Source organism: Diceros bicornis, chromosome 9 (assembly GCF_020826845.1).
Source record: "Diceros bicornis minor isolate mBicDic1 chromosome 9, mDicBic1.mat.cur, whole genome shotgun sequence".
NCBI classification, from domain to species: Eukaryota; Metazoa; Chordata; class Mammalia; order Perissodactyla; family Rhinocerotidae; genus Diceros; species Diceros bicornis.
Window position 1 is genome coordinate 25,108,915 of NC_080748.1, and position 23,794 is coordinate 25,132,708.

A 23,794-nucleotide genomic window follows, 5' to 3' on the forward strand; every position below is an offset into this window, starting at 1 on the left:
AGTTAATATATTTTAATAAGTATACTATATTCCAAATATATGTATGTTACATCCCTTCAGATAAGACAGAAATTAATGGAATTAGAAGGACTGATGAAAATATATTTTTATTTTTTTGTGAGGAAGATCAGCCCTGTGCTAACATCTGCCAATCCTCCTATTTTTTTTGCTAAGGAAGACTGGCCCTGGGCTAACATCCGTGCCCATCTTCCCCCACTTTATATGGGACGCTGCCACAGCATGGCTTGCCAAGCAGTGCGTCGGTGCGCGCCCGGGATCCGAACCAGCGAACCCCGGGCCGCCGCAGTGGAGTGTGCGCACTTAACCGCTTGTGCCACCTGGCCGGCCCCAGGACTGATGGAAATAATAAAAAATTCAATGGAAAGAGAACTGGTGTCTCTACGAGCTTTCTTTCAATAGAAATTGGTTGAACACAGGAAATACTGGACTTCCTTAAGGAAAGCGGAGATCTGAAGTGTAATTATGCAAATGATTAGGCTCCCTCCCCTCCCCAACAGAAAAAGAAAATTCAATTTTGCTGGATGGAATTAGGCACAGATTTGACCCAATCCTTTCCTAGTACATGGACTGGGAAACTTGGCCAAAGACAGCAGGCAAGTATCATCATATCTCCTGGGCAAATGTGGCTGCTGAGGGCAATTTAAACACTCCCTTTAAGTCACTGATCCTCAGTAACCAAAGTAAGGAAGAGCAAGCGACCCCCGCTCCCAAAAGTTGCACTCGGTTCTCCCAATTTGCTTGCTTCCCCATGACAACCATTTCTTAAAGAAGCTCCTGATCACAACTGATTTTGTGATTAAATGACCAGTAAAACACAAAATTGTGTGATAATCTACATTTAGAGCTGAATGGAATTATAAAATAAACCAGCCTACCTGAAAATCGTAAGGATGTTTTTTAAAATGTTCTCAAATTTTTGAAAATAAATGCTGAATTTTTACTAGCTCAACAACTAATGTGAAGACATTAACAGAGCACCCCAGAACGGAATGGAATGCTAGACAAAAAGCACTACAATTTTTTTTTAAAAGATAGCGTGCTTCTTTAATTTTCTTTTCTTTTTTTTTACCTTGCTTGCTTTTCTTCCAACATGCTGTTTCCAGTACAGTACTGGCTATTTAACAATGTTTGGCTTGAGAATCGTTTTGAGAAAATAAAAACTCAGGAATATTTCATACACATTTTTAAATACTTCTATACAGTATTTACATAAACGTTTACAGGCAAATTCTAAAGGTATCAGTTGTGAATATTCTCAATGGCTAACAGCATCACGCCAAGCTCAGATACCATATTTTTGCCGAAACCAGCTAAGATAAACCCCCACAGGGTCTTCATAGCTGCAGAAAAAGAAAATGAAGTACGCTAAGTCCATAGGACCAATGACTTATCAAAGAATAAAACGGAAAATAAAAATAAGCAAAGTAATTTTTGACCCTTCTGACAAACACGCACACGCTCGTGTGTGTGTATATCTAATAACAATATTTATTAGGAGGAAATCCCTAATTCCAACGCAGCTCGTGTAAACAAGCTTTATATATTCGATCGGCTCTGCCCTGGTCCCACGGGCTGGATGCAGCTTCCCTAGGAGCTAGGCGCTCCCCACCTCCACTCAGCTTCCTAAAGGCCCGCAAGTCAAGTTCTTGTTTGGAAATCCAGCCCTGCCCGTGTCGTCAGCACAAAGCCCTCTTAAAATGAGGACTGTTTTGAAATGCTTATATCTCAAAAAGGATTTCTATTTGGAAAGACGCAAACTTGCTCTGAAACGCTTAGCATCCCTACACGTTATTCTTCCTGGGTCCCAACTCGGACTCAACACCCGTCTCCGGTCAGCCTCCATCCCTCGGCAACACCTGCGCCAGGGGAGAGCCGGCTTCACGTTCCAGCCGGGACGCCGAAATACGGAGACGCACACTTTTTAAAGCGTGTTCCTCGGCGGCAGAGGCTGAGCACCAAGAAGGGAGGCAAGGGGACTGGGTACGTCCAGGGAACGGCACCGTCCACCTGTGCTTTCAAGCTGCGGGGAGGGTGGGGGCGGCAGAGTCCGGGCGCACTGCCCGGCGCCGGCGGAGCCACCGAGAGTCCTCGCGGCACAGAAGCGCCGCCGGATCGCGGAAGGCTCTTCTTACCTCTCGGGACGGGTGGGCGCAGCAGCCCGGGCCGGGGCGAGCGAGGTGGCGAGGAGAGCGTCAGGAAGGAAGCCTCGGGGGCCGCGAGACAGCGCGCCGAGCATCCCGCGTCCCGGGACTGCGCGCCCTGGCCAGCTGCGCTCGCTTGCCGCAGCCCCACCCGGGCCCGCCCCCGACGGCGCGGGGAGGGCGGCACCCGGAGGGCGGGGGACCTTGGCGAGCGGCGAGGTCTGCCCCCCGCCCCCGATCTGGGCAGCGCATCCTTTCCTGCCCGCGCCCGGCTAGCGCGCTGCTGGACGGGAAACCGGGCAGGAAACGCGCATGACCGGCCAGGGCCTGCGGGAAGGGGGTGCAGAGCCCCTAACGCACACAAACCCACAGCCCGCAGGCGGAACCCGGGTTTTAAGGGCGAGCCAGCAGTCTCCCAATATTTCAAATACAGTCACTTCCCCAGTGTCACTTTCTTCTGGGGGAACATGAAAGTAAGTGATTGAAGTGCATAATCGGTGGCCTGTAAAATTGGTTTCCCAAATGTCGTTAAAGAGTTTCAAAAGGAAGCAATTTAGGTAAAGTGCATATTCGTTTTTCTTTCTCAGGAGCCAGAACTGATTATTTAATTAAATTTAAAATAGCATTTTAAAAACTCTAATCCACAAGCATTGAAGTTGTCTTTTTGAAAGAACACGGGAGGATAGAGCTCCACCGTGTTTAACAGCTGTGGCTGCTTTTGAGTACGCTGTAAGGTGCCATAGAGTTTTGCATTTGCTTTTCTTTCACACAAAATATACCACTTAACAGGCAAAACTAATGTGTGGTAGTGGAAATCACAGCACAGTGGTGACCTTTGGGGAGCAGGTGATTGGAAAGGGGCACCAGGAAACTTTTAGTAAGGATAGATCTTGGTTGGTGTGAGTTACATGGATTTATTATGCATTTGTCAAAACTCATCCAACTTAAGATCTGTGCATTTCACTGTAAATTTTACCTCAATTTTTAAAACTCTTAAAAAATATAGCATTTGCAGGTCCTTGAATCTATCACTTAATCTTTTAAAAGGTAGCAGAATTATTCAATTAGAGTTTATCAGAGGTATCAAACTTGCTAAGTATTTATCTTGTCAAATAACTAATTCTAGCAGTACTAATTAAATCTATCCAAAGTTTCAAAAAAGGCCTGAAAGTCATCTTCCATTTTCACTGACAGTAGAATTATCTAGTCTAATATCCATTCATCAGCTCAAGTTGGGATTCCTTTTCAAATGCATGCCACAGTCCCTGGCATTTTCAGTTTTAAAAGCAAAAGCTCAGTAGAAAGAGTGGGCTTTGGGATTAGATAAAGCTGAGATTAATTCCAGCCCTGCCTCTGTAACCTTGGGCAAATTACTTAGTTCCTCCTTTCCTCCACTGTAAAAGGCATATAATATCGGTTATATCAAAGTTGTGTGGTGACTGAGTGAAACATATAGAAAGCAACTTGCTCTGTATTAACCTTTCAGACACACACTCTCCCTAGAAACCCACTCTTGTGGGGTGCAAGGACCTCAATCCAGGAGCAAGTGGCTGGATCAATGGGTCATTTTTAAAATAACAGCTTTATTGAGATGCTTGGTCATTATTGCCTTAATTAGAATTCTTGCCAAACTGTATTACTGTCTTTATTGGACAGTTAAAATAGTTTAATCTTTTCTAAAAGAAGGCACATTGACTTGAAAAAAAAGCTTTCAAAAGAACAGTGGAGGGGCCGGTCTGGTGGCGCAAGCAGTTAAGTGCTTGCGCTCCGCTGCGGCAGCCTGTGGTTTGCCGGTTTGGATCCCTGGCGGGCACCAACACACCGCTTGTCAAGCCATGCTGTGGCGGCGTCCCATATAAAGTGGAGGAAGATGGGCATGGATGTTAGCCCAGGGCCAGTCTTCCTCAGCAAAAAGAGGAGGATTGGCAGGTGTTAGCTCAGGGCTGATCTTCCTCACACACACACAAAAAAGAACAGTGGTATTGTCAGTATCGAACTTAAACAAGCTGGCTGTCCATGTATCTTGAATTCTCCTTCTGGGTCAGTGACTGGTCTAATGATCTTGTGCAAGCTGTGTGACATTGCTTCACTATCTCAATAATGTCCTTTATACAAATGGAGAGATCTTTTATTTCCCTAGATAATACCCTGAGAGAAAAGCTTTAACTGACTCATGAATATCAGGGCACAAGGAGGAACACGAATGACCCAGTTTTCTCACTGTAATAACAAGTTCTTACATGTGTGTTAACCTGACTTTTTTGGAGTGCTACGCAAATCATGGATGTGGCCCATGTCATGGAATTTCAGTAAGCGTATCTCAGACAGGCTGAGCCCTGACAAGCCTGGTTGAGAAGCCTCTTAGGAAGAGGAGTAAAGGACACTGATTTAGGTTTGTGAGTCACTCATGACACATTATAATCCAAAATCACTCAATTTGGTTAATACTTAACTAGGATCTACCTTGTACAATCACTGACTTAGGCCAGTGGGAATTCAAAAGAAGTGTTGTGTGACAGTCCTTAAACTCAAAGAAACCTGATTTCTCTATTTTCTTATGGCATCAAGACAACAGTTAGAGAACAAGATAAAATATAGTCAAGTATATAAGACAGACAATAACTCTTATGGAGTTTAGAAATAGTAGAGTTGTGTACTGGAAACAGATTTTTCTAGAGTGGCTGGAATTGAGCAAAGTATGATTTTGATTAGTGCGCATGGGGGTGGGTGAGTGGGAAGAAGTAATGAAAGAAAGTCTGGATAGACAAGGGAAAGTGTCCCAGGAACAAGAAGAGGCACACCCCATGCTGTTCCCTTGACCAATGCCTTCCACCTACTGACCATCTCTTGGTCCTTGTGAGCCTAGTTTCCCAGGCTCTTCCTCTCCCACAAGGCCTTCCCAAGTCCCTCCATCAAAACTAAGGGCTCCTTCCTTGTCTTCCACAGCATGGTACTTGTACCCCCTCCACGGCACATACTTCATTTCATCTTGAATTAAGGTTGCTCACATGTCTACTGCCCCAATAGGCCAACCTCTTTAAGGGCTGGGGCTGTATCTTATTCACTTTTGTATCCCCACCAGTGGCACACAAAGTTCCTCACACAAATTCAGTATGTATTTTAAAAAAAAGTGTTTTCTTTATTGAATTGAATGGGAGATAAAAAGTAGGATAAGGTGGAGCCAAATTATAAATAGGTATATACATCAGAGTTAATTCATTCAGTAACTATTTACTGCGTCGTACTGTGTGCCAGGGCCCTGTTCTGGGCTCTGAGGATCTAACCATGAATAAACCAGAGAAATATCTCTTCCTTGTGGAGCTTACACTCTAGATAATGGGATGGGATTGGCAATAAATTTACATAAGTTCAACCATACTGTTGGCAAAAAAAAAAAAGACATGCATTTAAATAGTTTATTGGTGCTATAAAGTCTATTGTTCATACATAGTTTCTATTACATACTGTACCTACTAAATTCATAAAATATACTCATGTATCACACCACAGGGATTCTAATTATAAGACTATACAGAGAACTTTATTGGCAAGTTAAGCGATTTTCAAGGATCATTTTGAGCATGCATGATTTCATCCCTAGGCAGTCTTCAGCACAGTCTTTAAAACCTGACCACCTTATAAGTTGTGTCTCTACTGTACCAAAATGAAAACTCTGAGATTGCTGGGCAAAGGAGAACCATTTTAAGTATCTGAGCATGAGAATGATGACGATGAATCCACGTCTGGTCAGATTCGTCAGGTAACAGGGAATAAGAGACAGTACATTCACATGAACACACATGGTCAATCAACACTGGAATTCACAGCAAGAATTAGAAAAAACAGTTCATGAGCCATTTCCCATTCTTTTAAAACAACTAAAATAGTAAGAGCTTGAGATCAAAAATATTTATAATCAACTCTTGATTATAAAATCTAAACGAAAAAATTGTAACATATTCGCTTATTCTGACTAAAGGTTTATCATTTTCATATATTTTTCAGAGTATTTAAAAAGAACACCAAGAAAAATCATTTTTAAATTTTGCAATAATTTTACTCTATATACATTAATACCAATCATTTAACCCTGAAAGCAATCTTCACTCGTACAATGTAAAAAAAACTTTTGACAGTATCTGACTAGAAATATTCCATTACCATTGAAAGCTACAAACAGATTTATGCTCCTAAGAGCAAAGTTAGGAAAGCAAAAATAATAACCATACCAGTGGTAAGCACCAATACAGAAAGAACTTTTTTACACTTAGGGCCTGATTGGCTGTATTTAAACATAACCTCTACCAACAGAGGACCAAAATAACATCTTATTTGGCAAAAAAAGAAAAGAGATAAAAATATACATACAGAGGTCTGGAAACAGTGAAGAATGCCCACTTTAAAAATAAAACAGTAAAATCAATCATATTTGTTTTTTAGTTAATGTGACATTTGCAAAATATATTCATGTTACTTTTTTTCCTCTTTAGTTCACTTTATACTATTCAGATTGTTCCATTTTTGTTAATGCGTTGTGACACTAATGTAAATCAATACGTTGAATTATGGGAGTTTTCTATAATGAATCCAAACCATTAGAGCTAGATCCCGTAGCTCAAACAACCTCAGTGGCAACTCATTCCAACTGCTGAAACACATACTTATCTTTGTAATTTTTAAAAACCTTAGCCAGATAAGATATCATGTAAGTCTGTGTGTGTGTGTGTGTGCACACATGCGTGTATGTGCACGTGCAAGTATGCCAGAGCAGTGTGAGAGAAAGAGTGCAACCCAGAGAGAGGAGTGACATACAAACAAGCTTACACAATGGCCCAAAAGACTTGGGCAGCCAGACACCGAAATGTCCCCAAAACAAACCTGAGGCTGAGCAGTGGGAGAATTAGGGGATCTATCATCACAACGGAGAATCAGTGACAGATTTGGAGAACAAAGACTAAGGCAGGATGCCTCGGCCACAACATTCCCATGACACTGGCAGATGCGAAGCAGCGACAGCCACTTTTCTGGCAGGGATCAGGGACTGACTCTGGCTGCACTTGGAGGGATTCCCTGGGTCTGCAGCTCAGGGTCCTGCAACATCCCCAAAGGGCATCTGCAGTAGCCTCTGGCAGTGGCCCTCCACCTCACTCAGTGAGAACGTCTTAGGGATCCCAGACTGTGGACCTGGGTATCCCCTCCTCCCGGTCTCAGCAGTTCTCTCAATATAGATACTATCCCTTTCAGAGGTGTGGCCAAAAACCATCCCTACCTTCCACTACCAACTCAGTCTGAGAAAGAGGGTCTCCTCTGTCCCTGTGGGGTCCCTGAGTTTGAGGTAATGCCATCACACTGTATGCTGTATAGCGGTATCATATGAAGGCAGACAAGTCTGCTTAAAAACTCAATATAAATTCAATATTAGCTGGTTTTTATTACCTCAGTAATAGTTTTTAGCGAGATAGTTTCTCCACACAACTTATGATGTGTGGGGTAAAGAAAAAAAAATATTGCTAGAATATGATAGAAAGATTTTTAAAAGTTCAGTGTTGAAACTCCCTAAGGGAAGGAAAAGAAGATGTTACTTTTCCACTCTCTATGTTCCTGTCCTTGACTTCGAGGTCAAAGAGCACCAGGGTCCCTGGTAAGCTAGTTAAAGGTCCTCCCGGCCCCTCGGCCTACACAACAATCCTAGGGAACTCCTGAGCCGTCTACTCCCCAAATCTGTAATCATATCTCTGGGCATGTCTACACAGCTCTTTAATGCAGTTTCAAAATCCACCGCATTTTTTAAACAAAATGACATAGTTGCATTCTTTAAATGCCAGCTATGAAATCATCACTTAAAAAAAAAAGAAAGAAAGAAACTACTCAGATTATATATACGTAAGTCAAATAAAATTCTCTCCTTTTTTAAGTGCTTTATTTGGTCTGTTGAAGACATGCTTGTGACTGCTTCTAAAGAAAAGCCCTTAGGAGGAGCCTCATTTGGCACTCTGCAGTTTGATATTTTGTTCCAATGTTGGCAGGTTCTTCAGCTACACCATAGGTATGACCTGCTTATGAAAACCCCCCAAAATGGGCACATTAGATACAGAAAAAAACCTCATTTATAATTCAGTGAATTTTAGTCACACCAAAATAATGACCTAACCTGTCCAAACATGCAACTTCTCCTTTATTCCCCCCGTGAACTAAATTCCCTTCTTTAAAAAATGGTCAGATTTGAGGATCAAGTTAAAATCCATCATATTTCAAGTTAAACTCTGAGGATTCTTTACAACTGTAGCATGATTTCAAATTCACATTGGCATTCATTTTTCTGTATTTTCCTATATTTATCCTAAATAAACTTCCTGAACCATTATATTTATGGAGAAATTAAAAGGGTTTTATATTATACTGCAAAGTTCCAGTAAATGCTCAGTTTATCAGGGTTTACCCTTAGCTCAATGTCAGACAACCTCCACATGATGCAAGTGTATGGACAAGAAGTATTTCAAATACAAAACCTTTAGCTCTGTGTCATAAATAAATTCGGGTAAAATCGCAAGCCTTCCACCGAATCATCTCGGCAAAGATGGCCCATCTTCTCTGCAAGAAGCAACCTAGAAATCAAGGGAAAAACCCACAGTCATCTGTCCGTTCAGAAACACAAACACAAACACAAGGTGTAATGAAGAGGAAGGGCCTTACTTACCTTTCCTTGGCCAGGAGGACGGACATTCCTACAAGCTTGGCAAACTCTTCTGACGTTAGGGATCCCTTTTCTGAAACCTAACAGAAACAGAGCAGAAAAAATATGATAATGTAGACCATCTAGGTACCAACCTAGGGACAATGTCTACCAGCATAATCAAGAAGTAATTTATTGAATTTTCTACTAAATCCACAGAATATCCACTACAGAACTAAATCTTCTTCACTAATGTTTAATTCTACAAAAGCTGAAGGACCCAGAAGAAATAGAGAAGTTAAACTATCACGAAGCCCTCTGTGATGTAACAAAGGCACTGTCATAAAGCCTAAAAAGAACTATTCGATATTCTGAAAAGGAACATATAACAAATTCTAATTGAGTGCCTATTATGTGCTCCAGTGAGGAACTTTATAGGTTCAGTTTAAAATACGTGGTAGAGGGGGCCGGCCCTGTGGCATAGCGGTTGTGTGCGCACTCTGCCGCTGGCGGCCTGGGTTCGGATCCCAGGCACGCACCAATGCACCCCTTGTCAGGCCATGCTGTGGCGGTGTCCCATATAAAGTGAAGGAAGATGGGCACAGATGTTAGCCCAGGGCCAGTCTTCCTCAGCAAAAAGAAGAGGATTAGCATGGATGTTAGCTCAGGGCTGATCTTCCACACCAAAAAAAAAAAAAAAAAAAACATGGTAGAAATATCTAGACTTGGGGTTTTCACCTAGCTTAAAATAAGAAGCATAATAAATGTGAGTTATTTAAATTATTCGGGCTCACTGCAGAGGCTATGAAGGCAGTACTATTTCAAGTATCCTAATGAGTAATATCAGCAGTTTGGCCAGTAAAATCCATCTAAACTATAGTTGCTTTTCATATTTTTTGGAAGCAACTATTTTGCAAAACAACTTGTGATGTTTTAAAATGCTGCTTATGTAGGTATTATTGAAAGAAAAAGTTCAATCATGGGTAACATTCTAATTAAAAAATTAAAAACTTGTTCTCAACACTGAGCTTCAAACGAAAAGAGAGCACCTCACTAATTCTAATTCTCCTTACTTAGAAGATGTTATGAGTGTCGGTAAGTTTCAAAAAGCTTTTAAAGTATAATTTTGATTACTATTTATTCCTTGATAAACCATCTTTAATCGGGTCTACAAATATTACTTTTTAGTAAAGTTAAATTCAAAAGGAAATCCTGTTTCTCAAGTTTCTAAGCATTCGGGTCTTGGTGGCAAGGCCTAATAACTGGAGGAACCCGGTTCACATACTGTCTCCAAGGCTGAGGCCACCATTTCCTCTTCCTTGTGGGACTGAAGCTCGATTACCATGACGCCACTGTCAAAAACTCGGAGCCTACAAACCGCAGACGGGAGAACAAAGCCGTGAGTATCTGGGATCTTCAACCCCTGAGGAGGTGCAAGTATTTTTTACTTTCTCTTATGCCCAGGTATCAAGGCAATATTAACACAAAACAACATTTAAAACATAATGACCACAAGCAACTACAGCACAACTGAAAAGCTCATAAATAAACAGTTACTAAAACTATGAACTATAATCCAGATGCTAAATAAAACGTCTGGCTACTTTTTTTTAACCTGAGGATAAGGAAAATGTAATTCACAATTCAACATTTTACTTCTAAGTCTCCAGAGACTAACACAAAATGTCTAGGGGAAGAGGGGCTGGTTATTCTGACCTCATGGGAGGTGCCTCCATTCTTCTCTCACTGCCCTAAGTCGACAACAGTTGGACTACTAGCCCCCTCAGGCCACGCACAGCCCCAGTCAGGATGGAAGCCAGGATGACAGAGATGCGTGAGTGCCAAGTGAATTCTGTTCACACAGAATGTAATTTCAAGAGGGGCAATATGTTGGCTGGCCCCGCAGGATGGTGCCTGGCAGGGCTTGCCTGTCTACTCTGTGAGGAATAGTGGCTATAGCCGGCAAACTTCCCGCGGAGGTTCTTTTACCTGAGGGGTAATTTCAGCGCTTCCAGCATCTTGCATGCATTCACTAAATCTTCTGGTGAGAGCAACTAATGGGGGAAAAAAATCCAGTTTACACTGCAAATCAATAGAATGATGCTATATAATTATAATGATCCCTAAAACAGAAGAGGAAATTTAAAAATTATCACTTATCAAGGATTTTAGGTGCCTTAATCACTATAAGGCAAAAAGGACTAAGCAGACTTCTATTCATTAAAGCAGTGTTACCCAAGAGAAATATAATGCAAGTCATATATGTAACTTTTAATTTTCTAGTAGCCACACTAAAAAAATAAAAAGAAATAGGTGAAATTAGTTTTAATACATATATTTTATTTAACCCAACAGATCCAAAATTTCAACATATAATCGACATAAAAAATTATTTATTCTGAACTAAATCTTCTAAATCTGGTGTGTAATTTACAATTACAGCACATCTCAATTTGGATTAACTACACATCAAGTTCACAATAGTCACATGTAGCTAGCTAGCGGCTACCCTTCTGGACCATGCGGCCTTAACAATGAGCCCAAGTGGTGGCTGACAAGCACAGCTCTGAGTCACACAGAATGGCTCCGGAGCCAGCCCCGCCTGGGTCCAAATCCCTGTCAAACCACTGTCTCTAGGTGCGGTTTGGGTCAAATTATTTAATCTTTCTAAGCCTCAATTTCCTCATCCCCAAATTATCCCCCAGAGGGAGATAGTAAAAGTAGGTGCCTCACCGAGTTACTGGCAGGATAAATGAGGTAACCCATGCAGTGTCTGGTGGACAGTGAGTACTCACTGATGGCAGTTATGATGACTATTCAAATAAAAACAGAGCAGAGGCTTAACTCATGGGACCAGGATGAGTGCTGGAGAGACAGGTGTGGGTCATCTGCATGGACACAACTGCTGACACCACAAAACTGTATTTGACTTCGAGGGCACAAAGAGTGCACAGACAGAACCGTGGAGGCCAAGGGTATGAAGGGGCAATGAGAGGTGAAGAATGGCCGCTGCTGATTCAGAGCCAAAGGAGCAGGGCAGCTTCCCCTCTGTATCATCTACAGGCAATCTGTATCCATCCCAGTTAATTCAAACAGTTAACTGCCACAGAGAAAGGGCATCATGCTCAACCTTATTAATCACAGTACAAACACAGAATATTAGAGCTGAAAAGTATTGGTGAGTCCAAACCCTTATTTTAAAGGTAGGAAAACTGAGTTCCAGAGAGGTTAAGTAAGCTACTCAAGGTCACTCAGCAAATCACTGGCAAAACCAGGAGCAGGATCCACCTCCTAGACCCTAGGGCAATGTTCTGTTCACTGGACCACACTGCTTTTCAAAATACTTTTGACAGTCACAACCCTTCCTCAAATTGTATTCACTATAGGGGAATTTGTATTACATTAAGAAAGTCTATATTTAGTTAAAAGAATATCTAAATATTCTATTCTTACTTCCATTCCTCGAGCTCGGTTTACTAAGCAGTACACCTCTGTGAGTGACATTATTCCCCCTCGTTCCTGTTAAAATATGCAATAAAAGAAGTATTATGTTATAATTAGCACATTAGCATTTCTTAACAGAAATCATAAAATTTCTTAAGCTTTTAAAAACTATATTTACAAACAGGAGAACCTGTTCAGATACCACGAGGCACTTCAGATTCAATATTTGGACTTTAATGTCATTATTACTGTTTTCACATTTACTTAATGAAAAGAGGGGCCCTATACCATGTTTCAGAAAGTGCATTTAAATGTTTTAAGTTATTCCAGCTAATAAATGAAGAAGAAATCATAGAATTAAATAAGAATATCACCATTTTGCAAGCCCTAACAAAGGAACAGATCTAGATAATGACTGTCAATGGCTGCTAACATCACAAAAAAAAGACAATCAGACGTTATATACCTCCTGATGGAAATGCACAACACCCTCTATAAAATATTCTTGTCAGGAAAAAAAAGAACTTCTGGATATAACTACCAGTTTACAAGGAATACATAGGACAGGGAAGCATGTTAATATACAAGTCAGCAAAATCCAGACTCTAAGACACTCTATAAGATAAACTACTAGTCTCTTCAATAAATAAATTATGGGGGGAGGAGGGAGACATGGGAAAAGGAGAAACACATGGAATTAAAAAAACAACAAAACCTTGAGAGATAAATCAACCAATTGCTATGTATCCTGATTTAACAAACCAACTGTAAGAAAAAATGTGAACACTAACCAGATAGTTGATAATATTAAAAAATTATTTTTAACTTTTAGGTGTGAAATGGGATTATAATTACATTTAAAGGCATATTTATCATTATAATTACATACTGAAATATTTACACATAAAGCAAGGTGATGTCTTGGATTTGGCTTACAGATGAAGCTGGATGGTGGGCACACAGGGATTCATTATATTATTCTACTTTATCATATGTGTGAAATATTTCTTAATACAAGCGCTTTAATAAATAAAAGTTTTGACTGCCTGAATAATGTTAGACTAGAATATGAGTCTGTATTATGAAATTATTAACAGTACACTATATATTAAGACTAGATATATGTCAATATATCTATATATAGAGAGATCATAGATTTCCTTTTGAAAATAAGAGATAAAAACTTCATATCAAATAGATTTCGAAAGTTATAGATATCTGAAATGGAAATTGAAAACAATTTAGAAGATTATTGACAAAGAATTCATTAATAAGTACACTGAATTAATTTAATATTCCTGAAAGAAAAAATAACGTTCGTTGACTAGTAACCATATCATGAAAGGAGTTAGGCTCTTCTTATGATTTCTGATGACATGGAAATAATTTAACACAATTTAAAAAGACTATTTAGGTTTTGTTTGTACCTCTAAAGGCGCCTGCAATATTCCAGCCAGCTGTTTGGCCAGCTGCATGTGGTACTGTGTGCCTGAGCCGTAGGTTTCCCTGGTAACTGGGTTAGCTATTCCCATGCTCAGCAAATAGGATTTAAACCTGATGGTCTATAATGAGAAAAGAAAATACACAAAAAGACTATGTAGAATCAGTCTATCCACCCCAACTTATGAAATCCTTCCATCATAAATTCAATTCTACTCAATTATTTCTATATCTACCCATTTTCTCTACTGTGTTTCTCTACTGTGAACTATATGGAAGTGAATTTCTAGCAGTTCCCTGCATAAATCCTGCATAAATCTAATTATTCTTCTTCCTTCTCCTATTTTGATATCGCATACTCCATTTACCTCACAAGTTTGGTGGGAGAGGAGATTTAGATAACAACTATGCTATATTTAATGCCAACTAAATGATACCACCGAAAACTTAGAAAGGAAAATGGCTGTGATCAGATGGTAGAAAAATCTAATGACACAGATATCAAACTTAGGGATGTGTATAAAACAGTCACTCATACATTTCAACATCTCTGTTTTCTACACCCCAGGAAAAGGTACTGAATATCCTTTAATCCTACTAGACCTATCAAAGCTTTTTATGGTTGATTTTTTCTTTAGCACTTTCATATATCCTTAAGTCCTAAAAGAAATAAAACACTACATTAAGAAAGCAAACTGGTAAACTACCAAAACTTCAGCGTGTTATTTGTGTAACCTAGTTTCTAATGCCTTAAAAAAGCAACCTATTTACCTCATCTTCTGTGATGTCACCTTGCTTGTCTTTTATCTTATTAGCAATTGATTTTGATAACTCCACCATTTCCTTAGCCTGTCAAGAGAACAGTAAAAGACAGAAAAGAAATCATGTCCCTAAAGTGTCTGCTAACAAAATATATTTTCAAAACTGTATAATTGGTATGAATTCACTGGGTGTAAATGACATATACCTTGACCATTAGCTTGCTGAGGTCTTCAAAGGCCTGAAATGAGAAATGAGTCTTTACTGGAATCTGCCTAAAGAATTAAAATGTTTTAAAGCAATAAAGCACTGTATTTTCTTCCCTATGATAAAAACTTGTAAAATTCTCTTACAAATATCAATTTATTTATATAAATATGTATACAAATAATAAATCTACCTTATTCTAAGAATTCAATTTAGCTAAGAAACCATACATTTTCCAAAACAAACCATAAAATACAACTTTAAAACAGTTATTGATTAAACAAACAAAAGGTGACATAAGTAATAGTTCAGAAAATATTATTTATTGTTCTTTGACACAACTAAGAAAATCTGTCACTGGTTTTTCCCAAAACCATTTCCTGATAGGAGGTCAAGACCAAAGGCATTGTAAAGCTTTCCTGGTTGAAAGCAGCAATACGCAGCTGCAGGAACACTCCTTTGGGCACAACAATTCTGGCTTTAATAGCAGGCGTGATTTCCTGAACCTCGGCCTCCGAATACTGAATAGGTTATACTTGTAGCTTTGGTTATAGTAGATATCACAAAAGAAAAACACTCAAATACCACCAAAATGTGTCTAAATGAAACCCATCAATTGCTAATTTACTACAGTGAATATCCACTTCAAAGGCTTCTTCAAACTTAATCAGCCACATTTAAAATAAATTACGTTATCAACAATATACTTCTAGTGTAGAATATCTTACATCTAATAGATGTACAGATGTTATTTTTTAAAACCTACTAAGCGACTAATTGTTAATTGAAAAATCTTTCAGTCCACATAGACTAGTGGCCAACAGGCTCTGATTAGCTCATGCCCATCTTAATTACATGCAGGAAAGTATCCCCCATCTGCAAAAGGATTTTGCTAGAAGAATAGTGTAAGATTCTTATGGCCTACCCACTAAAGCTAGTACTGAAAACAAAGGGGAATGTGCACACACCTAACAGGAATTTCCTCAGATAAACAAAAGGCTTAAACACTGGATTCTTATCAGCAACAGCCAGCAGATCAGGAAACCTTTTGTGGGAAACTCTGGGCACCAGCTCTGAAACTAAGTCAATTCTAACATTTAAATGGAGGACAAATCACACACCAACCTAGTTTTCAAAAATAAAAGACACTAACACTTTACAGACTTAGATTTTTACTTTGAATACATAAAATATTGTATATTTTTTTACCTATGTAATGGAAACTTGTAAGACAACAGTTTTAAAATTGTATATGGTAGGTAACTTTATTTACTGTTTTATATTTTCATAGAAAAAATATGCTAAAAGTAATAGTAAGTCCACATAGAATATATAAATTAGTCCATACTGCTTATAGTCAGTGAGAAATAAATATATTTTAGTGCCTTAGAAGAATTACCTATAAAATATTTTAAATAATTATAAAACACAAACAAAAGCTTCCTCATTTCTCTTTCTATTATTATTCTAAAATTTGGAATTAGCCAACTATCCAAAAAATGGGTGGAGAAACTACCTACAATAAAAATGAAAGCAATACGTGTATAAATGCAAAACAGATGCACATCCCCATTCTATTATTTTATCTGCCAGTTTACAGGACCTTCTATCCCTCTAGCACATTCGTAGTCAAATTTCCACTCCAATTTTGAGAAAAATGGCATCTGCTTTAAAACCATGGGATACACTCTCAAGCTGATTTATAGCTTTATTTCTTACTGACTTTCAGTCATTACTTTGGTCATTAGTTTCAGTAACTATTAATATATTCTTGAATTTTCAGTTTCAATATTCTTGATTCTGTTGCCTTTGAATATTCTGTTCCCTCTACCTGGATTCTCTTATCCCTATGGTCACCTGCCAGCGCCTGCTCATCTTTCAGGCCTTCACTTCCATTACTTGTGCTAACAAGCCTTCTCTGCCTCCAACAGAAGGTAGGGACCATGTTATGTTTTCCTATTACAGCCACTCTTTTCTCCTAACACAGTATTTCTCACAACGTAGAGAATGCCTGTTTGCCTGCCTGGCTGGCTCATCACCATACTATCCAAAACATCTGAGGCATGGCTCACGCAAAGTGCAAAATTAGTTCACCACTCCATGCCATCTCCAAAAGAGTCACAAAAAAAAGGATGACAACAAAAGTCACCGAAAGAGGACAGTGATAGCACCTTCTGGGTGTCAAAGAGAGTGGCCATGATGTAGCAAACTACACTTGCCTGCAAATCAGGAGACCTGAGTTCTCATAACCCTGGTTCAAATCTAGTCATGAGCTCTGAGATGATTACTTCTCTGGATAGTAGGAACCCAGGACTCCGGGAAGATGGTGGCTGTGGCAGCACAGTTTTTGAATCTTTCCAAATCCCAACATAAAAACAGATAGGCCAACTAGATCTCAAAACCAAAAACCCACAGCCCACATATACTACAAAACTAAGGGACAAGACATCCACAAAAACCTCAAGATACAAACAGGTGGGGACAAACCACCAAGAGCCACAAGACCTGCATGACATCACCACCTAGGTCAGAGAAAGAAAAGGGAAGCAACAGGGCGACTGATAAGTGTGAGAAGAAGAGAGCCCCAAACGGGCCAACAGGTGGTCACTGGAACGTAAACCAGGCCAATCTGAGGCCAGCAACTAAAACTGGGAAGGGTTTGCCCACTTCAATGGTGGGTGGTCCAGGGTGTCCTCAGGAAGGGGTAAAGCAGCCTATGAACTCTTGAAACTGACCCTGCAGGCTTCCCTTCCAGGACAGGCACCCACTCTGCGGAGAAACTACTAAGAGAGGAATCAGAAACTGAGTAAGGTAGGGATAATCGAGAGGAAGGGAAAAAAGGTCCAGATAGAAGCAGGGGATGGGAACAGGGCCAGGGAATCAGAGAGAGCAAGCCATCCCTTTTAGAACACATGGCATGAACACAGCAGAAAGTGAGCTCCGTGGAGGAAGAAAAGCTAGCCTGAACTAGATCTTCCTCTAAAAGGTCAGGAAAACTAATTTCACATGAAAATTAGCAACAGCAAAGTATTGAGGTCAAATCTCACACAAAGTTATTGTAAGAAAATAAGGAACATAATGACGTTACAATGAAAGCATGCCAGAAAGACATGATCAAAGATCAGATCAAAATTTAGCCTTTTATTTCAAAATGAGCTAAAAGATGTTAATAAAATGACACAAGCTTTGAAAGGGCAATATAAATGAGAAACGAGATGCCAGGATTCAGGAAAGAATTTTTTTTTTAAATCATTTCTGAAATAAAGACTACACTAGACAGAACCCAAGAGTACATAAACTCAACAGATAATATCTTTAGAAAAACAAAAGGTGAAAAAGAGGAAAATTTTCTAAATAAAGAAATGGAGATAAAAAAGGTTTGAAAGAAAGTCACAAATAGTGAAGACAGGCAACAATAGGAGTCTCAGAAGAAAAACATCAGAGCAATTATTGAAAATTATAATATAGAAAAACGTCCATGAAATTAAAAGAAAAAATTTCTGAAACTAAATATTGAAGCACATTGTGTACCTGAGAATAACAACCCAGAATAACTAAAACACAGACACATTCTTGTAAAATTACTGAGCTTCATAAAAAAAGAAAAAAAAAATTGAGGGGCATCTAGGAAAAACAGCAAGTGACTTTTAAGGGGAGAAAAATTAGATTATCATCACTCTTTGGCAGCAACACTTCATGCAAGACAAAAACCTGAGAGTAACATATTGAAGGCACTCAAGGAAAGAAAGTATAAGCCAAAGATTTTAAATCCACCAAAACTGACTTTCATGTGTAAGGAATACAACCACGCCAGACCCAGGGAATACTGTTCCCATGAGCACTTTCTGAGAAATCTCCTAAAGCATGAGCTTCAGACAACTAAAATGAACAGAGCAGGGCAACATAAGGACTGTGATTTTACACATGCAGTTGCTTGTAAAACTGAGACTGAATGCGAGCCAGAGGGGAAAGAGTGTCTGTAGTGGCTGAATGCTCAGACGGTGTAGATACGATACAACTATTTTTAAAAGGTGGAAGAATGGGGAGAATGTACACAAAAAAATTCTTTTTAACTGCTTTAGTAATTATTTGGTAGTGTAGTCCTGAATTTGAATAGGAAGTATCAGTATGACCTCGTGAGCCACTTATATTTAAACAAACCAAAAAATCCTAGCTGTTTGCACTGAAAAGGCCTAGAAATAAAGATCAATGCAGCAGAGATACAGATTCCTAGCAGGTAGATTGTGGTTCTGAAATACCATTTCCTAGCACAAGAAATCAAAGCTTCTCAGATAACGGTTGATTCCAGATCTTGGGCAAGAAATGTACAAGATGGTCCTGGAACTTTTGTCACACCAGATAGTGAAGAAGCTATCAAAGTCCACCAGGTCACATCAAAAGCACTCAGGAGCCAACTTGAAGAGACTCCCAGTGGCCAAAGATGGGACAATTTGAGCTTTAAATAGGATAACTGCAATTGATTGAAACCCATCAAATGTGTTAAAATTTATAAATTCATAAAAATATGAAAAAAACCTAAGTAGTCACCTTTGGGGGAGGATAAGGAACCAATTTATTACCCTGATGATAAAGGAAAAAGCACTTATCCTGGCTTCCCTATATGAACTATATCACTGAGTAGCCACATAGTAGATGAAGGGAAGCATCTCTTTAAAAAGTATTCTAATAAATGAAAAATAAATCACAGAATATAACCATTTGCAACCACCAATGAACCGACAGATCTATGCACTGAACACTAACAGCCGCTAACATCATAAAAAAAGACATGATGTGCCTCCTGATCAAAGAATACAGCATCACTTCTAGTCTTACCAAAGGGATCAAACGTGAGTCTGATCATACCTCTGGATCCAGCTGCCAATTTGCAGGAAATTCATAGAGCTGAGGAACACGTACAATGTTATCATAAATATATAATCAGCAAAACCTAGACCACGGGCACTTGATAGGTCAAATACCCTTGGTTTCTCAACAATAATCTGTCTTTTCAATTAGTGGGCCCAGAACAGGGATTATGATGGTTCATTTTATGTGTCAACTTGACTAGATCATGGGGTGCCCAGGTCTTGATCAAACCTTATTCTGAGTGTGTCTGTGAGGGTGTTTCTGCATGAATTGCATTTGAACTGGCAGACTGAGTAAAGTAGACTGCCCTCCTCTATGTGGGTGGGCCTCATTCAGCCCACTGAGGGCCTGAAGGAATGAAATGTTGGAGGAAGGGAGAACAGCTTCTTTCTCTGCCTGACTGCTTTGAGCTGAGACATCAATCTTATCCTACCTTTGGACTAGGACTTAACACCATCAGCACTCCTGGTTCTCAGGCTTCCAGACTCAGATTAGAATTTATATCACCAGCTTTCCTGGGTCACCAGCTTGCAGATGGCAGATTGTGGGACTTCTCAGCCTCCACTACCACATGAGCCAACTCTTTATACTAAATCCCATTGTGTACATAGAGAGAGGGATATAAACATAGGGATATACCTTTATCTATGTATATATATAGAGAGAGAGATGTAGTTATCGATATCTATATATCTCCTACTGGTTCTGTTTCTCTGGAGAACCTTGACTAATATAGCTATTCAATAACTATTTGCAGTTTAGACTTTATTTGATTGATTAGATCTTTGAAATTCTATGAACAGCAATAATCAACGGAATTTTACTTACAAACTATTATAAAAACTAAAGAACTACTTCATACTACCATTTTATAAAAATTCAAGACCATTTTTATATAAACATGGAAAAACGAAGGATGTGTTTAGATGTATTAACTAATTGCAGAATCTAATGCATAACTGGTTTTCTTAACTAGAGTTCTTTCTCCTTCACTTGAATTTCCTCATATATGGTGAAGTTTCAGAAACACTGTAATGTACATGCTCAGGGTCATTCTCCTGTGGAAGTGATAGGCTAGTTTGAGCCATTCTTAACTATCTCTCTATCTGGTCCCTGAGTGGTCAGTCATCAGCATAAAATTTTATGGTGTCTGGCCAGGGTTAAGGGCCCCAGAACAGCATTTTTCCCTCAACTAAGTTAATCAAACATCCAGAATAATTATACAGAGGACCTTGAACTCATTAGGAGTATTCGCCAATCAATTCCATCTAGACTTTAAAATTTACAGACAACAATCATGATGTTTTCTAATATCACAGAAAACAAATTTGTGTCTCTTTTTTATTCCTCTTTGGAAAAGGTTTTTAAAACACGTTTTGGCTAAATTATGCCAATCTGAAATAGATCTGTTAAATGGAATAAGAGACCGTCTGGCTTCAGGCAAACTAAATATATTCCAATATACAAAATGGAATTAGTCAAAGCTGTATTCAAAAGAATAAATACAAATGGCTGAAAAAGACAGCTGAACGGAACTTGTGTGGTACCTCAGAAATGTTTTTGTCGGTTTCTTTTCTTTTTTCTTCCAGTTTCCTTTCAATACCTACAATTCCTACAGCTCTTATTCTTCCTGGCTGAAAAACAAAAGCAGAAAATAAAACATACAAAATAGGAAGGATACAATCTTTTATAACCCACCAGTTGTGTTTTCAATGGTGGGAAAGGACCCACAAAGAACCAAAGAAAAACAGCATACAATTACATTCAGTTTCCTTTCAAAACATTTGTCAGTTTCTTGCCATACATAATGACCTCCAAATTATTATATGGAATAACTGAACATAAAATAAATGGCATATTTTACTGTGTATTTTAGATATAAATTAAATTTCCTATTCCTTTTTGTTCTTTGGCAAGCTGTTATGTATGCATCAGACCTTTAATAGGGTCTCAAATGTGCAAAAAATGGTAGTTTAAAAGTTGGCACTTGACAGTTAATCAAACAAGCTACTTTTACACATTTGAATGTCTGTCTACAGTTGGTGGTTAATTTAGACTGGCCTGGAAACATCACCCAGTGGTACTGTCTGTTCTCTCAGATGGCACAAATGATTAGGAAGAACAGAATGCAGTAAGTGGAATCTAACCTCTACCACCCCAAGAATCACTCTAATAAGTAGTCATTTATTTTTACTACGTGTTTACTGTCTATAGAGCACTAAATTAGGTTCTGCGAAAATAAATTTTTAATCAGAATTTCATCATTTTGTTCCTGGCAAGTTCTATAATCATAGAAATCTTTTCCCTTAATGAAGATGCAAGTAAAATGCTGAAAATACTGAATTAAGAAACAATTTAAAAAATACCTGGGGTCCTCTATTTGTTTGTAATGACTGGGAAACTGGCATATTCTCCCATCTTCTCTGTGTCATTTCCTCTGACAAACGCCTGTAAAACTGTTATGCACATACATACACTTTAAATGAGTCAGTCAGGCTGTGGCACCCTCATACAAATCATTACTTAACATTTCTTTAGTTGAAAGGTCTGTTCAGTCACTTCCAACAAGCCTAGAATTCTCAGAGACATCAAAGGAAATCAAAGGAAGTTCTTTTCTTGGATCAACTTCAGAAAGCACAAAGGAATAAAAAAAGGGAACTGACCTTCTATAGAATGTGAGCAATTCTCAACAAAGAGATGAGTGACAATGAAATAAATAGACTTACTTTAAACAATCCTGCATATGTGGATTGTTTTCAATCTATAGGGAAACAGACACAGTGCCAAGAAAAATATACAACCATTATCCACGAAGGAAGCAGAGAATAATTTGTCTAGTTAAAATGTGAAGCCAGAACTTAGGGCCAAAACATGCCTATGCTCACAAAAAAATCAATGATATTTTTCTCCAACAGCGAGAATGACTTCAGTTAGTAACTTATACTTGCTTAGTGCCTACTGTGTGAGGAGCACTAGTTGAGGTGCTATAGAAAAAACAACATAAGTAATTTATGATATCAATGACGAGATAAATACACACTGGCAAATGTCTAAAGAATACTTATACAGCAACTTATTAATCAGGACATAGAACCTATTATACTATGGAATAAGTACTGAAGTGATTAGAACTGTATGGAGTTAATCAAGATAGACCGCCTGATTTAAGGCTGGTGAGCTTTCAGATATTGAGGTAGTTTAACATTTCACTGCATTATACTCTGTCCTTTAATCAAACTATACCACTAAAAACTTTACTAGTAGTCTAATGGCATGACTTCGCATATTTCCAGCCTCTGCTCTTTCCGTGTGACCACACCCTCCTGCTTCCTGTTCCCACTGAAACCTAAACTTCATATTCTCCACTGATAAGGCTTAAGATATAATAAAAATTTTATTGTAAAAATATGGTGAAACCTGGTGTGTTGTACAATATTGCCCTCCATCATAATAACAAACAACAACAAAAATACATACAAGCACACATTTCTAGTCCAACTTTATTCATATAGAAACTTACCTCAATCTGGCCATGTTCTTTGAAGGAGAGTTTGATGTAGGAGTTCTTACTACTCTGGAATGGACCAGGTTCTTTGTTCAGAGGAGCTGGATGAAGATGAACCACTATTTTGGCACTAAAGAAAGAATGAATATAATGTATTTAATTGTCTTTTAAAAATCACTAATTCTATTTTCATAACTTTTAATATATTCCAGATCACTTTTAAAGTTCAGGTAGAAACAAAGAACATCCTAAAAGGAATCCTTTTAAAGTTGGTATTCATTCAGTATTAATGAACTTTTCAAAAATATCTCTACTTAAAACTTACAAGCTATGAACCAAAAAGTTCAAGTTACTAGCTCTATAGATTAATAAAAATGTGGTTTTAGGAAATAAGTTCAAAATAAATTTGCAAAACTTGGGGTGGTTTATGATTTTGGTTTATGATTAGTGATTTCCATCCACAGAGTCATCCCCAGAGGTTAGCAGGGGGCCTATCATCTCTGCCAAAGCATACTACTTTACTCATTTGAAAACAAAATGTGAAAACTTATCTGGGTAAAACCGGCCAGCTGACATTTTATTAAAACTCCATCCAAAACTAACACTCTACAGTGTCACTTATGGAAAATGCCACTCAATCAACAGCATGATCTAGAAAGATATCCAATAGCAAAAACAATTCTCAAAACACTGCTGCTCTAGGAAGACAAACTACCATAATCTTTATGACTACCA

The 23,794-nt window shown here is 38.6% G+C and overlaps 1 protein-coding gene across 3 annotated transcripts in view; it reads right to left on the minus strand.

The window, feature by feature from the left end:
- Positions 1-5,564: 5,564 nt before the first annotated feature.
- Positions 5,565-23,794, minus strand: part of VPS36 (vacuolar protein sorting 36 homolog) — a 31,520-nt gene continuing 13,290 nt past the window's right edge. The window contains exons 4-15 of one of the 3 annotated variants that reach the window (XM_058548092.1): positions 23,075-23,189; positions 21,921-22,010; positions 21,102-21,188; positions 14,687-14,719; positions 14,491-14,568; positions 13,707-13,841; positions 12,289-12,354; positions 10,825-10,889; positions 10,121-10,205; positions 8,860-8,936; positions 8,672-8,767; positions 5,565-8,215 (exon numbers count right to left, since the gene is read on the minus strand). In XM_058548092.1, coding sequence (XP_058404075.1) covers positions 8,674-8,767; positions 8,860-8,936; positions 10,121-10,205; positions 10,825-10,889; positions 12,289-12,354; positions 13,707-13,841; positions 14,491-14,568; positions 14,687-14,719; positions 21,102-21,188; positions 21,921-22,010; positions 23,075-23,189 — 925 coding nt within the window. In that variant the 3' untranslated portion in view covers positions 5,565-8,215; positions 8,672-8,673. Of the gene's footprint in view, positions 8,768-8,859; positions 8,937-10,120; positions 10,206-10,824; positions 10,890-12,288; positions 12,355-13,706; positions 13,842-14,490; positions 14,569-14,686; positions 14,720-21,101; positions 21,189-21,920; positions 22,011-23,074; positions 23,190-23,794 lie in introns of all 3 variants that reach the window. The other 2 variants (XM_058548091.1, XM_058548093.1) reach the window with 2 other exon arrangements.